The 16,983-nt window shown below is 44.3% G+C and overlaps 1 protein-coding gene across 1 annotated transcript in view; it reads left to right on the forward strand.

Annotated features, from left to right (window-relative positions):
• Positions 1 to 16,983, forward strand: part of COP1 (COP1, E3 ubiquitin ligase) — a 210,567-nt gene that overhangs the window by 103,980 nt on the left and 89,604 nt on the right. Inside the window, exon 15 of the mRNA XM_025196730.1 lies at positions 10,945 to 11,061. Coding sequence (XP_025052515.1) covers positions 10,945 to 11,061 — 117 coding nt within the window. The remainder of the gene's footprint in view (positions 1 to 10,944; positions 11,062 to 16,983) is intronic.

Here is a 16,983-nt window from a genome sequence, read left to right on the forward strand (position 1 = left end):
CAGTCACAGTACGAGAGCAGATTAGCTTTATGAGCCAGGCATGTCTTTTGAGTTCCGTCTTGCAACCACTGTGAATTGGTTCTCCCAAGTGGACAAACACTGATTTGGACAGAGCTGTTCATGATTTGCTTTGAAATGACAAATTAATTTTTCATAAAACATTCAACCTTACAACTCTCTACCCTTAAAATGCTTTTAAATTCTGTTCTATGGGAAAGTCATACTAGTGTTCCTTAAATGTGTTTGACATTCTCAGGGTAATTGGTAATTTAACTTACAAAATGCAGCTTTTATGATAATTTTATATTAAAGAGGTCTTTAAATGGTTTTTAATAAATTTTTTTTCTCCCCTTCTTTTTGGTAGAAGTCAATACTGTTTTCTTTACAATTAAATGCAGCAAATGAAACTCTCTCCATATAAATTATCAACCTTTTTATCACTTTGCTCCCCAATCATGATGTGCATTTAAAAAGGAGCTTATCTTCCAAGTAGGCATGCATTTATTAGCATGTTAAAAAGTTGTTCACTTACAGTTGGCTTCACAAAATGGGACCTTCCACCCCAGCAGAGGACACTTCTTTTTTTCCTTCTGAAAAAGTTTCAAAAAGTGTGTTTACATATAAAAATTATGCACAAAATAGTCCAGTACTTCTGTACACGTCTTGAATTTCAATTAAAAAGTACACTCTGCATTCAGTCCCTGAGAAGTATTTTCACTTGGTGTTGTTTGAGTTTGTAACAAGGATGTTAGAGACAAAGGCTGGAACTGGAAACCTATATGAAAGTGAAACAAAAATCTGTCAAGTAAATGCTATGGCAGCATGACTCAATTTACCAGGTATCTACCTGCCAAAAGTCTAAACTCATTAGCCAAAGCATATGCAGATCTGGTCAGAGCTAATACATAATGGGACTCTCAGCATTCCTATTCCCTTCTTTGTCATTACTATTATTAAGGAGTTGTTTTTTATTGTCCCTGTCTGAACAGTGGCAACTCTTCTTCTAGTCCTTTTCTGGCTTAGTGAAAGAATTTGGGTAGGAAATACTGTTTTCTTTTCTATTTCCTTTTCTTATTGCTGGGCAAGAGTGGCAACTTTAAGAATTCTTCTCCACCTTCCCTTGAAGAGATGCACCTGTGTATATCTACCTCCTCTTACCTTGCATGATGAGTGTTAATGTCTAAATGTAGGCCTGTATAAAGGCAGTATAGCCCTCTATTCCAGTTGTACATGCATTGAGGAAAGTAATCTTGTAAGCAGTAGTCCACACACTTCCCTGTCTGACCAGAAAAACAAAAGGAAGGTTGATCAGTTGATTTCCTGCAGGAGAAAAGATCAATTCCGCCAAAATTACAGACAGTATCCCTCAGCCTTGCATACCATGCCAGCCTCTTCATTCATCAGAGATGGTTTATTAGTGGATATTCTGTGTATTTTGTCTTTAGAGGAAAATAATTGGAGCAGAAAAGAATTCTTGCTCTCCAGTTGTCCATCTTATTTAAAAACCAATTTTTGTGTTTAGTTATCAGTTTTCTTGGATCTCTGTGTGCTACTGTGTAGATATCTGCAAGTTATCTATATGTGTACCAAAAAGTTAATAATAACTTGGTAATCATGAATAAAGTTAGAATGTTGTTTTATGTTACTGGAGTCCTGCAAAGCTACAAAGTCTTAGTCTTTCCTTGGGAGGCGTATCTGTATAAGAGAAGTATACATTTTTAATTAAAAGAAACAAGGACTTACTGTTGCATCCTTCAGAGAGGGTTTCTCAGTGATTTATATAAGTGTTTGCTAGACAGCAGTTGAATGTTGGGAATCAAAGGTCTGTCATCTGTCTGTGATTCTGGGACAGGAATGTAAGCTAAGAGTTGGAATAATGTTAGGAGAGAAGATGGCTAAACCTGTCTATTTGTCACATGACTTTTAGAGGCCCAGTGACCTAGCTGAGTGGGTAAGGTTTGGATTTGCCATAATGAGAGACCTGGCTTCTGTTCCCAGTTTTTGAGTGTTCTTTTATAACCTCTTGGTTAACTTTCTTTGTAAAATGGAGAAATAATGCTTGACTATTTCCTGGGGCATGGTATTGCTCAGTGAATGTGCAAAAATATAAACTGTAGTTAAAGGTGGGACCAAACATTAATTCTCCCAAAGTTTGTTCTTTTCCCTAGCCTCCAAGGTGGGGGTGCTTCACCTGCAGCCCATGGGCCAAGTCTGGCCCACAGAACCATGGCATCCAGGCTCTCCCGCGTATCTGAAAACTTGGCTGTGGGGGAGTGCTGGTAGCTCATTGCTGCTCCCTGATGCCAAATTTCTGGATCTGTGGGGAGCCCTACTGTTTAGATAATGTGACTCTACACAGTAGATTGGTTGTGTGGGGCTCCTTGGGGGCAGGTGGAGGTGACACAGGACTTGATCCAGCTGCAGACCAGCTGTGTACCACTCTGAGCTCACCGGGCCAAAAGGTTGAGCACCACTGCTTCAAGTGGCTGGGGGAAATGGCAGCATTCCACACAAGACTTGATGGTACAGCTAGGATAGGTATAGGTACTAGGGCTGTGCAAAATTTCAATGGACTTTTCATTTCAAAGGTGTTTTGACGTGTTTCGAGCTCAAAACACTTAAACGAAATGCAAGGCTTCCAGTGCATTTTCGAAATGTTTTGAAAATTCCAAAGAGTTTTGAGTTTCAAAGCCAGGCTTACAGGGAAATACAAACTAAGGAGAGTGAGGGGGAAGAGGAGGGAAGGACTGCTCTGATATCGGTATGTGTAGCTGGCCAGTGACTGTGATCCTTTCTTGAGGTCCCTTCCAATCCCAGTGTTCTGTGGGAGGGACGGAGAAGGAGCTTAAAAGCATTGTTTGAAATGAGCTTTGTCAGCTGTGCCTTTGTCAGCTTACTGAGCTGTGTCCTCCAGGAGCATCAGGAAGGTTCTCACTTCTTACTTGCTAGTCTGTTCCTAGGAAGTGGGATCCAGTCCTTTCCGAATTACCCTAATGCCCTTTCCTAATCCATTCATTTCAATTTATTCCTCCCCCAAAGTCCTCTTTTTGTTTTTTGTTATTCTCTGTAATTCTTTCTCCACACAAAAGAAATCTTTTTTCCCTGACACTGCATTGACTGTGCAGGAAAGCACAACATATATTACAGAACACAAGTTTTGCTCTGGACAGTTTGAGGCGCAGTTTCCCAGAAACCACTGCACCCATCTCCTTGAAATTTGACAGGCGTCATGGCTTCAGAAGGGGTACCATCCCTTCTGTTTTCATCTGAATCAGGCAAGAAATGACAAAGTTATAGGCATTTTCGTGATTCCCCGTTATAGCTTATCGGTGAAATGCTGAAACATATCAAAGCAGCAAAACAGTTTTGGCAAAACGAAATGGACTACTGCTTCAAAACAGTGAAACAAAACACTGTCCCTTTTGAAATGGTGAATCTGAAATCGAAATGAAACGTTGCTGTTTTGCACAACCCTAATAGGTACCACATTTCACTTGAAATGCTCAGTGATCCACAAAATCCAATAGAGCTTTGGATAGCAGTGGGATGTTTCATTTTCATTGTCTCAGGAGTTATACATATATAACTGAAATTCATTTTTAATGCAGCAATTCTCAGATAAGGTGCCATGGCACCCTGGAGTACCTTCAGAACCTTTCAAGGGTGTCACAGGGTGTAACACAATGTTAGCACTTAGATGTGAAAACACAAAATAAACCCAGAGATTCCAAATAGGAATTCATAGTGTTAAAAACATTCTGACTTGTTGCAGTCTTTCTGAATTCTTTTACAACAGAAGGATTGCTCTGTTTTTTTCTGTAATCAGAAAAGTGAAAGCTAAGAGCTGGTATTTCCCAAGAGGTGTCTTAAGTCTAAAAAGGCTGAGAACCACTTTTGTAATGTTTTTGAGTGTATGAACTAGTGAAAGTATTATTCACTCACATATGATATGTACCTTTCCTCCCAAAATTAGCCCTCCAAAATTGGGGTGCATATCTTAAGTGAGGAAGCTGATTTTTCTTTCTTCAAATAGAAGTGGGGAGCATAGAAGAAAGCAGGCACTGACTTATAGCTGCTGCTGTTCTGTGTCCTTGAAAACAGAAAGGGCTGGGGGAGGCGGGGTGGTGAGAGTCTAGTGTTAACCTTCTCACAGCCTGAGCACTTCAAGCTGGCTCTGAGCAAGTGAGCTGCTGCATGTAGTCTGTAGTATCTTGATGAGGCTGTCTCCTGGAAAGCCACACTTCTTGGATGCATCTCTTTCTAGGAGGACTGACTTGTATCAACCAGTCAGCCATGACCCTAGTAAAGTATCTTTTGTCTATGTTATGTCTTCCAAAAACAAAAACATAAGAAATATAAGAATGGCCATTTACTGACCTTATGTCCACCTTGCCCAGTATCCTGTGTCACACAGTGGCAGAGAGTAGTTACTGAAAGGGAGAGTGAACTGGGTATAACCAGAGTTTTGGTTGTTTTTTTCCACTGTTCCTCTCTTACTTTCAGTGTCCATCATTTAAAGTCGAGGAGGTTCTAATTAAGAGGCTGTAGCCCTAGCTTCCATGCTCAATAGGTATTGATGTCTGTTTCCTCTAAGAACTTATCTAATCCCCATTTTGAATCTAGCTAAAGGTGCCTATTTTATTTAGAGGTGTGCGGTGTGCTAGAGAATATGATAACTGTTTCACCACTTGCATTTAAAAATGAAAAAGCACCAGTCCTGTAAATAATTGCATGTATGATCAGAGTCGGCGCACTCTGGCCGTGTGTTTAGGACATTGGCTTAGGAACCAGAAGATCAGTGTTCTCTTCCAGCCTTGTTAAGGATTTCCCTTTTGACCTTGATCTAGGGCTTAATTTTCAAAAGTGCTGAGGCTCTTGCAGGTCTCATTGACTTTAACTGGACTTGTAAGTGCTCATTGTTGTGAAAAAATAGGCTAAATCTTCCCATTTCCTCACTTTCCTTCCCTATAAAAAGGGGATAATTCCCCTGCTTCACACACAAGTTTTATTGTGAATTAATTAATTAATGTTTGAGGGGTAATTGGATGCAATTAGGTACAGGAAACTCTCACTATTTGCGGGTTCAGCATTCATGGTTTCAGATGTTCACAAATGCCGAACCCACGTCTTAAATACACTTAAAGGAGCTACTTGGGAGCTCTGCGCTTGCCGCCGCCACACTCCAAATTCTGCAGCCATGCCCCCCACAGACGCCGGGGGCACTGAGTTCATGAACGCCGTGCCTTATTTGTGTATTTTGCCATTCACAGGGGATACGACAACATATCCCACGCGAATGGTGAGGGTTGCCTGTATTTACTAAAACAATAAATGTGGATGGGTGCAGATCCAGAGGGGGTGCAGTGACACGGCTACACCCCCCCTCCCCCTTTTTGAATGGGACTGAGCTGGGGGAGCCCCTGGGGACTTTAAAAAAGTTCCCAAAGCAAGTAAGAACCTCACCTTCCTTGTTTGTGCTCAAAGGCAGGTTCCCATCCCTCCCATGCCTGTGGCTGCTGCTTTCCCTTCTGTCCTGGGGTAGAGGGCAACAGCAGGAGCAGTGATGGTCTGGGGGCGAGTTGCCACTCCCCAGGCCTGTTCCCTGGAGACTGGGCAGGGGGAGGGAACCTGCTGACTGCTGTTGCTGCTGCTGTCACTGAGCCCAGTCCCCAAGCAGCCTGACTGGAGTGAACAGGAGCAGCTTTGACGGCCCCCAGGACAGTGGGGAAAGCAGTAGCCAGAGGCAGGGAATGGGAGAAGAGGGGACCTGCCTTTGAGCACAGAGGGGAAGCAGGGAGCATTCTAACCTGCTTTGGGGACTTTAAAAAAGCCATCAGAGGCTCCCAGTCTGTCCACATCAGTGAATTGCAGGAGAGGAGGCTGGGACCAGGTGGCTGTACCCATTCCCACCTTTGCCAAATCCTGTATCTGCCTCTGAATACTGATAGGGCAGGGGTTTTCAACCTTTTTTAACAAGTGTACCCCTTCTGTCTCAAAGTTTCAAGTTATGTACCTCTTTATATTTTTTTCTTGTTTTTAAGGGGGCAGATTTGAGGCTCCTGCATTAAGGGAGGGAGTAGGGCTGAGGTAGGCACTGCAGAGCTGGGTCAGTGTGCACAACAGAGCTGTGAGCAGCTTGTCCAGGGGGCATGGGGAGTGGGGTGCGGATCTCGCCACTGCATGCACCCAGGAGGCATGGGGGGGAGGGGGTGTGTAGCCCTAGATCTGCGCATGGGGCCAAGTGAGCTGCCACTGCAGGCTGGGACTGGGGCTGTGCCGAGCTCTTCCCAGCTGGGACTGGGTTGCGCTCGGGGTGATTGGCGCCGGTGCTGAGAGGGAGCTACAGGAGGGGCTGCAACCACTCCAGAATTTGCCGTGGTCCCTCCCCCAACCTGCCCTTCCCAATGCCGCTGCTGCCAACCCTGAGCCCAGCCTGGCCCAACACTATATAAAACTAGACTGCTATAGACTATGAACACTTTTGAAGTAGATAAAGTAGTAAGGCACTACTTGTTCTGCAAAAGGATGTTTTTCAGCTACTGCAGTGAAAACCTTTACTCCTTTACCTAGTGTTTGTGCAGTACTGACCTGCAGTAGATTAATTTATAAATGAATGCTTTTGAACTAAACTCCAGTCAATTAAAACAAACTTGACAAGATTAAACCATTTTGAACTGGGAGCACTGCTTCCTAGGCATCACTTTGTTTGTTAGATGAGGTGTGGACACTTGGTCTCATGGAGAGATGCATCTATCAGCAGCAGAATAATCAGGGAACATATGTTTTGGGAACAATTGATCTCATACTATAGTTTAACTCATCAACACAATTCAAAGGGTTATCAGGACATCTGTACCTTGTATAATTACCACCAAAATCTCAACAAAACCACTAAAATGCATAGCAACTGAAACGAAATTCATAGAGCAAGGATTTATCAATCTGTTGTATAAAACTGTTTTTCAAACTATGTGCCCCAGTTTAGATTGGGGAAAGCAGTAGGTGGATTACTATCTAAGCAGTAGATTACCATCAAAATCTGATACAAACTGACCTTGGTCCCAGAGATGATGTACTCTGCAGGTACAGAGTACAAAGTGGCCATGGAATCTAAGCCTTACCCACCAGCCATAACATCTTATGGTATTTTTTAACACAAATATTAAGTATACATCAAATGAGATCATTAAGCTTATTCTACTCTTGAGATCTCAAGGTTTGAGTGAAATTGTTTAAAGGTGAAAGATGGAAAACTGAGCCCCTCATAAATTACAGAATATCTGTTCATTTTTAAGACATGCTGCCAAAAAGAGAATTACCCATATTGGATACTGTCTTGAATTTTTGTAGCATAATTAGAAGACTGTGTAATGAGCATTTCAGACAAGTGACTATGTGGAGTATAGATTTGGTAAAACACTAGTATGAGCTGTGAGCTTGTTTGTCTCCCACGAGTACCAATGAACATTTCAATGTAAGTAATATTATCTGCTGGCATTGCCTGTTGTTTAACTAGAGTTAAGAGAATCACTTGCTTCCTTTGCCATCAGATCAATAATGTTAATGTCCTCTGTTGCCACTGCAACATAGACTATGCTTCTCTTGGCATCTGTTCTTTGAAGCAAACTGCTAAACTTTTTTTTTGCTTGCAAAGTTCTCTCCCACCACTGACTCCAGATGGGACTGTATATCATCAAATCTCACTCAGGGCAAGAGGAGGTCTGAGGCTGCCTGTAATGGCGTTCATTTGCATAAATTTTAGCTGTTGTTTAGAATGTATACTAGATCATAGGTGGATTAGAAGGAATGGATTATTAACGGCTGGAAACTACTATATCTACTTGATTCCAAGACGAAGTGTGTCGTCGTTCCTTCCCCCCGCCCCCCTATTCAACATGGGGCAGAGGGAGGTAAACTCCTTGTCTTGGATTCAAGTATGGGGGTGGGGAAGGAGAGGGGGCAGGTAGCTGCTGCAGCTCCAACCCAAGCTCTTACTGGGCCTCTGGCCTTAACCTTGGTCTGCTCTTCCCTCCCCACTCCTGGTACCTGCAACCCTTGCTGTGTGGCCAGGACAGAGCTGGAGCTATCATGTGTCCTGTGCCCCTGGGCCAGAATGGGGATGGAGCCATGCCTGATGGTAGCTGTTGTGGGGGTTAGGAGGCATAGGCTACAGGAAGTATAGGTGGGCAGGGCAGAGGCTGTGGGGGAGAAGTGGAAGGACTGGTAGCAGGGTACAGGTAGTACCATGGGGGGCAGGTGGCAGGGAGTCGAATGGTGGGGGCATAAGGGGCTGGGGTCAGGCTGCCTGCCCCAGCCCTCACTGCCTGCCCCCTATACCACTGCCTTCTCTATTGTAGCGGTGGGGTAGGAGAGGGTGCATTTAAGACAATTTGCCAATAATTAGATTCTATGCATAGAAAATTATAATTATTTCTTTTAAAATCTCCCTGTATAGAATCTAATTATTGGGGGTGGGGGGGTGGGTGTCATCTTCAAATTTAAAGTCATCTTGGGCCACTAACAGACGTTAAAGAATGGGATGGGATCTGATGTGCAATCCCAATAATTGTGCCTCCTGCCATGCCACACATTGAGCATCAAATTCAATCTTGCCATATTGCCAGTGCAGGGTGAGCCTGGCATCATGATTCCAGTCTCTCCCTGCACCACTAACATTTGCTGCTGTGTCTGGGAGCTCTGCCATCTGTAGGGATTCCCAGATGGGGGGCTCCCCCGATCACCTGACCAGTGCTCAAAGCCTCTGGAGCACATATTTTGTGTAATAACTTTGTTGCTTATTCCTGGTTTTGTCATGCCATTATTGAATGAACATGTGACTAGGTCACCACTTAAGACATGATGTAGTAGTTAATTGTGTTTTAAGTGTAATGTGTGTCAGGGGCCTTGGTTTCAGTAAATAAAGTAACTTTTTTCATCTAGGTTTACCTAAAACATGTATTCATATTTAGTACACATTAATGTCAGTGTTTGAGATGGATGTATTTGATTCTTTATAATGGCTTCAGATATCTGAAAGATATTGATACAGTGCAGTTTTTAAAGGATGCATCAATATGTGCTCCAAGCAGAGCTGTCTTTTTCACATCTTTGAAGCAGTTCCCCCTGGGTTTGGAAATTATTAGTACAGGCCAAGAGCAGCACATTTTTTGTTTTAGTAGTTTACAAAAAGAAAAGGGGGGGGGGGCTATTTTGTGGATCTTTCTTGTGGATATTTGTGTTCAGATTTACAGTCGTAGAAAAGTGGGGCTGGAAGGGACCTCCAGGTGTCATGTAGTCTAGCCCCCTTCCTGAGGTTGGATCGTCCCTATCCAAAACATCCTATGCAAATCCATAATCTAGATTCTTCATAAAACTACCATCAAGCCTTGCATAACACAAGACATCCTAGCCTGTCGCATGTAAAGCAGGGGAACTATAGCAGCCAGTGTCCTGCCCTGTCCTATTAAAAGGTTGTTAATATACACTTAAGAGATTCCAGGTAGAAGTCCATGCCCAGAGCTACAGAAGAAGGGAAAAACCCCCGTGGCCCATACCAATCTGACCTTAGGGTTAAATTCCTCCCTGACCCCAATAAGATGATCTGTCACCCTGAGCAGAGGGGCAAGACCCTCTAGCTAGGAACCTCCAGTTTTAAGTCCCAGTAGGAGCATTGGCACAGCCCAGTCTAAAGCTCCAGCCTTGCCTGCAGCCAACACCCAAAACCTACCAGCAAAGCCCAGAAGCATCCACCATCCTCCAGCATGTTCATGGTCCTTCCCAGTTTTGTCATCTGCAAACTTTCTCAAGAAGCTTTCTGTGCCAACATCCAAATAATTAATAAACACATTGAACAGCACTGAGCCCAAGACATCTCTGTAGGACTCCACTTGCTTAGACCCCTTTGCAACTCCACTCCACTTAGTGGATTCTTGGATAGGCTTTTCAGAAGTTCATGAAAAGATTAGAGGGGCAGGGAGGAAAAGTTAATATAGACAAGGCTCCATAAATGTTTCTGGTATCTTTCTGGGAGCTGGAGTGGGGAGTGATGTATTTCTCCTCTGATTTTCCTATCTCATTCCCTACGTCATCACTAAATTCATTGCTTTCCTGTGCACAGAATCTTCCTGGCAGAGACACCAGAGTACCCCTTCCACACGCATCTGAGGAAGCAGTCTTTCCATCCAGTTCATGCATCTAGTCACGTGAATGAGTTCTAGACTCTACAAGAACAGAGACTTGAATCAACCAGTACATTCAATATTGTGTGTGTAGAAGTTGGAAGTTACTATTCTACCTGTCAGCACATTCTCAAGTGCCCTTTTTATATTCATAGTTGGTAGGGTCAGAAAGAACCTGAGCAGATCATCAAGTCCAACCCCCTGCCATGGGCAGGAAAGAATGCTCATCCACAGATGTATCATGAGCAGGTCCAAGGAGGTGATCCTCCCCCTCTGTGTGACATCGGTCAGGCCGTAGTTGGAGTACTGCATCCAGTTCTGGGCGCCGCACTTCAGGAGGGATGTGACCAGCATTGAGAGGGTCCAGAGGAGAGCCACTTGCATGATCAGGGGGCAGCAAGGCAGGCTCTACGAGAGGAGGCTATGGGACCTGAACCTATTCAGCCTCCACAAGAAAAGGCTGAGAGGGGATCTGGTGGCCGTCTATAAACTGGCCAAGGGGGACCAGCAGGCAATGGGAGAGTCCCTGTTCCCCTGAGCACTAACGGGAGTAACAAGGAATAATGGTCACAAGTTGACTGAGAGTAGATTCAGGCTAGGTACCAGGAGGCACTCATTAGGTTGCTCATTTCAGCAGTGGTAATACTTACGAAAATCCCAGTAGTCTATTGGAACCTGTTATATATGTGATTACCACCTGCTTTTAGAATAGTTTTCAGTCTCACTTAATCTGTTTTTTGTCTCCTTTTATTTTCTGTTTCTTTAGTGAAGCTGTGGTCTACCAACCTGGACAATTCAGTAGCGAGTATTGAGGCCAAGGCTAATGTGTGTTGTGTCAAGTTCAGCCCCTCTTCTAGGTACCACCTGGCTTTTGGCTGTGCAGGTAGGTAACACATGCATAGCATGGGGGAATAAAAGGGACAAGGATCCCTCCTGAATTTCTTACTACACCTGTTTGTGGTTTGGCAAGGCAGTCCGTCTTAATGGTTTCCCATCTCTTCAGATGTTCTGATTCCCTGGCTGGTTTTGCTTAGATTGTGACTCTTAAGAATAAAGCAACTTTATGTTGACATGTTGCAAAAAGTGGATTGAAATTGGAGTGTGTAAAATATCAACTTGCTTGATAAAGGTGTTTCACTAAAGTTTAGGAAATAGCATGCAAACATAGAATTGAATTACAGTACCCACTAGCAATATTTGAAAGTAAAGACCTATTTATGAAAAAATGATGGAAAAATGTGTAAGAATCATCTCTGACAAAGGTGTAAAAGACCTCAAATACCAGCCTTATTTTTCTGTCAGATAAATCAGATTACCAGGATTGCCATCCATTTAGAATGTACTGAGGTAAGAAAAGCTAAATTTGCAAAGCAGAGATAAAAATTAGGTCAAAATCTAGGAAGAGTGTTAGAACTGCAAGACACATAGCATAAAAGCAGTTTTAAATTTCATTAATAATACCTAGCTCTGTAGCATTTGTTATCAGTAGATCTCAAATCACTTTACAAAGGAGGTCAGTATCATTATCTCTATTTCGCAGATGGGGAAACTGAGGTATGGAATTATTAAAGTATTTGTCCAAGGTGACCCATTAAGCTGGGGCAGGGCCAGGATGTAAACCCAGGTCTGTTAAGTACCTAGTTCATTGTTTTATCCACAAGGCCCCACACTGTTTCCCAAAATGAGCCTTATCACATGCACCTCCTGAAAGTCATCTTGGATTAAGAGGCAATACTGTATCCACATTTTGAGAGTATAGAAAAATTAGGTTAAAATGGTGTGATTCAAAATGACACTAATACTGGGGAGAAATTGGGGAAGAGGGGTAGAAATTGAGAACCATGAATTTATATCTGCTTGATAGATGAGGAAACTGAGCCTCTAAACTGAAGTTCAAAATGGGTATTTCATCACTTAATTGCTAAAAGAATCATGTGGAAATATTAAAATAATAGCGATAACTTACCCATAAAAGAATCTCTAATGGATCTTGCAGTCACAATAATTTGCAGACTATAAATGATAAAATGGAAGGATTTTTAATAAGATTTGGAACCCAATTTTGAACTTCATAGGAATTCAGGACAACACAGCACATTTGTTTTTCTATATTAAGCAAAAAGTACTTTGTGTACACTGTTCATTATACTGTGGAGGAGGCAAAGGGGGAAGAGTAATTTTTTTCCTATTTCTCTTTCATGTACCAATTCCAAATAATTGTATCTGTTTACAAAATTCATTTATTTTTAGGAAGAAGGAAATATGACTTATAAAATGTAATAGCTGGAGTCACTTAGGCTATCAGATGAATACAGGAATAATAAACAGAGCTTCCTTTAGAGAGCAATATTTTTAAATGAATCCCCTTTCAAATAGCAGATCAGATGCAATCAAATTTGGCCATCCCAGTCATTGCCCTATGGGAACCAACACTATCTATACAGTAAACTAATAGATTGACAACTAAAGTAACAAGCTACTTTATAAAATGTGGAGTCCCTGTTTTTCTTCTCTGTTGGATTGATTAATGTTCCAGGTATTAGTCATTAGGGATGTGTGAAATTTCGCCAACTGTTTCGATTCTACACCGTTTCAACTCATTTTGAGCTCGAAACAGCGACATTGAATTGAAACAAAGGGCTTTGAAACAGCCTCAAAACAAAACAAGGCTAGTCAAAACATTTTGAAGCAGCCAGGTGGTGGGAAACAGGGGAGAACCAGGACTGCACTCCCGGTGGCTCTGCAGCCCCATGTGGCTCAGCCAGGATCGCAAGCCTGGCTTTCGCCGCCTTCCGTGGCCAGGCTACAGGAAACCGATCGCAGTGCAGGGGAAGCGAACTGAGCCTGAGCTCAGTTCCCCTCCCTAGTGCTGTGATGGATCAGGCTGGGGAAGGCAACTCAGCCCAATCGCTCAATTCCTCTCCCCATCCCTATGATTGGGCTGGGGAAGGCAACTCAGCCCAGCTGGACTGAGTTCCCCTCCCCAGCACTAGATGGAACTGGGGAAAGGAACTGAGCCCAGCTGGGCTGAGTTACCTTCCCCAGCCCAATCCTAGCGCTGGGGAGGGGAACTGAGCGATCGGGCTCAGTTCCCTTACCCAGCTCCCTGGTCCCAGGTGGCAGAACCCGGCTTCCCTCCCTCATCTGGCAGGTAGATCAGAGGCCTACAGCCCCTGCAGCCCTCCCAGGGTTGCGGGGCCCCCATCTGCCTGCTGGATGTGAGAGGCCGTTTCAAACTTCCCCATTTTTTAGATAATGGGGAGGAATAGGACCCCTACTAAATGGGCAGAAGCAGTTGGTGACGGACAGGGGGGACAAGGCTGAACTCCTCCACGAGTTCTTTGCCTCAGTGTTCCTAAGAGAGGGACAAGACAAGTCTCTCACTGGGGTTGTAGAGAGGCAGCAGCAAGGCACCAGACTGCCATGTGTAGACCCTGAGATGGTGCAGAGTCACTTGGAAGAACTGGATGCCTTTAAGTCGGCAGGCCTGGATAAGCTCCATCCGAGGGTACTGAAGGCACTGGCCGACATCATTGCACAGCCACTGGCAGGAATTTTTGAACGCTCGTGGCGCACGGGCCAAGTCCCAGAGGACTGGAAAAGGGCCAATGTGGTCCCCATTTTCAAGAAGGGGAGGAAGGAGGACCCGGGCAACTATAGGCCAGTCAGTCTCACCTCCATCCTTGGCAAAGTCTTTGAAAAAATTATCAAGGCCCACATTTGCAAGAGCCCGGCAGGACAAATTATGCTGAGGGGAAACCAGCACAGGTTCATGGCAGGCAGATCGTGCCTGACTAATCTAGTCTCTTTTTATGACCAGGTTACGAAACGCCTGGACACAGGAGTAGGGGTGGATGTCGTATACTTAGACTTCAGGAAGGCCTTTGATATGGTATCCCACACCATACTGGTGAACAAGTTAAGAGGCTGTGACTTGGCTGACTACACAGTCCGGTGGGTGGCGAATTGGCTAGAGGGTCACACCCAGAGAGTCGTAGTGGATGGGTCGGTATCAACCTGGAAGGGTGTGGGCAGTGGGGTCCCACAGGGCTCGGTCCTTGGACCGATACTCTTTAATGTCTTCATCAGCAACTTGGACGAGGGAGTGAAATGTACTCTGTCCAAGTTTGCAGATGACACAAAGCTATGGGGAGATGTGGACACGCCGGAGGGCAGGGAACAGCTGCAAGCAGATCTGGACAGGTTGGACAAGTGGGCAGAAAACAACAGAATGCAGTTCAACAAGGAGAAATGCAAAGTGCTGCACCTAGGGAGGAAAAATGTCCAGCACACCTACAGCCTAGGGAATGACCTGCTGGGTGGCACAGAAGTGGAAAGGGATCTTGGAGTTCTAGTGGACTCTAAGATGAACATGAGTCGGCAGTGTGACGAAGTCATCAGAAAAGCCAATGGCACTTTATCGTGCATCAGCAGATGTATGATGAATAGGTCCAAGGAGGTGATACTTCCCCTCTATCGGGCGCTGGTCAGACCGCAGTTGGAGTACTGCGTGCAATTCTGGGCACCGCACTTGAAGAGGGATGCGGATAACCTGGAGAGGGTCCAGAGAAGGGCCACTCGTATGGTTAAGAGCTTGCAGGCCAAGCCCTACGAGGAGAGACTAGAGAAACTGGATCTATTCAGCCTCCGCAAGAGAAGGTTGAGAGGCGACCTTGTGGCTGCCTATAAGTTCATCACGGGGGCACAGAAGGGAATTGGGGGGTATTTATTCACCAAGGCGCCCCCGGGGGTTACAAGAAATAATGGCCACAAGCTAGCAGAGAGCAGATTTAGATTGGACATTAGGAAGAACTTCTTCACAGTTTGAGTGGCCGAAGTCTGGAACGGGCTCCCAAGGGAGGTGGTGCTCTCCCCTACCCTGGGGGTCTTCAAGAGGAGGTTAGATGAGTATCTAGCTGGGGTCATCTAGACCCAGAACTCTTTCCTGCTTATGCAGATGCAGGGGGTTGGACTCGATGATCTATTGAGGTCCCTTCCAACCCTAACATCTAACATTATAGCGTATGGTCGAAACAGGATCACAGTTTTGATGAAACAGAACAGTGGTTTCAAATCAAAATGAAATTCGAAACGAAACGCTTTTCCGTCAAAACCTTGAAACTCAAGTCGAAACAGAACAGTGCCGTTTTGCACAGCCCTATTGGTCATTGGGGTTGTGTGAAGGTTTGGTTACTGTTTCAATATGGAAGAGATTCAGCCCAATTCGGTGACTGAATCGCTGAATCCAAATCGAATAAGGAGACCCTTTAATCTCTCTGAATCAAATCGGAACCCTCCGAATCGAGTCGGAGAGATTTGGAAAGGTTTGGTGATTTAGACATAGACACACCTTTAAAATTTTTTTTTTTCTGTGTGTGTCAATGTACCAGGCGGCTTGTCAGTGCCAAGTTGGTGGGGCAGATGTAGCATCCCACAGGAGTGTGGGGGTGTCCCCAGTGCACTCGGCAACAGACCCGGAAGTGGACCAGAAGCACTCCCGGTCCTCTGCTGGGGAGCGCACATAGGGGCCCCCCCCACTGCCCCGCGCAGCTTGGCGACTGGTGCCTCCTGGGTCTGGGTGGGCACCCGGGGTCCCCCTGTGGCCGATCGTCAAGCCAGGGGGGCATGCGGGAAACTCCACGCTCGGTGATGGACCAGAAGTACTTCTGGTCCACTTCTGGGTTTGCCGCTGAGTGCGCAGGGGGCCCCCCAAACTCCTGTGGGACACTCGATCCTCCCCACCGTCACAGCATTCACGAGCTGCACCTGGTACCTCGAGGTATGAAGCAAAAACATTTAAAGCTGCGTCTGGCTGATTCTCTGAATTGGCATCAAATCTTCAGATTCGTATTCGGCCGAATTGAATCAGGACAGTGATCTGAATCAATTAATCGGATCACTGTCCTCGATTCAGGTCAAATCCGAATTGAATACAGCCTGTTTCACACACCCACATTAGTCATTGGCTTTTAAACAATAAAACAGTGAATATTTCATAGTATTTCACCTGGTGTAGAATTTTGTACAGCAGTCAGGCAGCAATCCTGCTTCAGCACCCATGTTCCATCACTTGTCCTTTGCTGTTACTTGACTTGCTCCTGTGTTTACACAAGGAAACAAAAATAATTTCATACCCTAAAAGATTGAATGCTGTGCCTGCTTGCAACAGCTGGTTATCCAGATGTTGGTGCACCTCCATTTACGAAGTTCATATATCCAGATTATGAAATTAGGACAGCAGCTTTTGAACTTCAAGACCTCCACATCTAAAACTCCAATATATTTCAGATTATGACCTTTGACTTTAATCAGTGTAGTTAAAACAAATTTTCTGCTGGTATTATATTAATCCTTTCTAAAACGTAGTTTACCTGCTGCTAGGAGTATTCATACCACATTCCACATTTTGTCATGGAATTAGAATATTTGTAAAAGAAGAGCAATTCTTAGTAAAGCAAAAAAGCATTACAGTTAACTTGGGAGATGCAAATGGGCGAAGCAGATTATAAAACAAGTACATATTTTCCTTTGCATATAGAGGAGGTTGTAGGTTGATATCTCCATTGGGAGAGAGTGAACATAATTTGGATCCCTTGTTTGAAAAGAACAGTCTTGCCTGTGTTTCTTGTATTTTTTTTAAGCACTGATATTTTTTTAAGCTCATATATTCCTGAATCTTGCAGATTCTTTTTGCATAACATGTTCCTGAAATACAGCCTTTCCTTTCCATTCACACAGCTAGGCTCTCACCATATTACACATTGATTAATGGAACATCCTTGTCTGTAGCCTTGACAAATGCAAT

This window comes from Alligator sinensis, unplaced genomic scaffold, assembly GCF_000455745.1.
Source record: "Alligator sinensis unplaced genomic scaffold, ASM45574v1 scaffold31_1, whole genome shotgun sequence".
NCBI classification, from domain to species: Eukaryota; Metazoa; Chordata; order Crocodylia; family Alligatoridae; genus Alligator; species Alligator sinensis.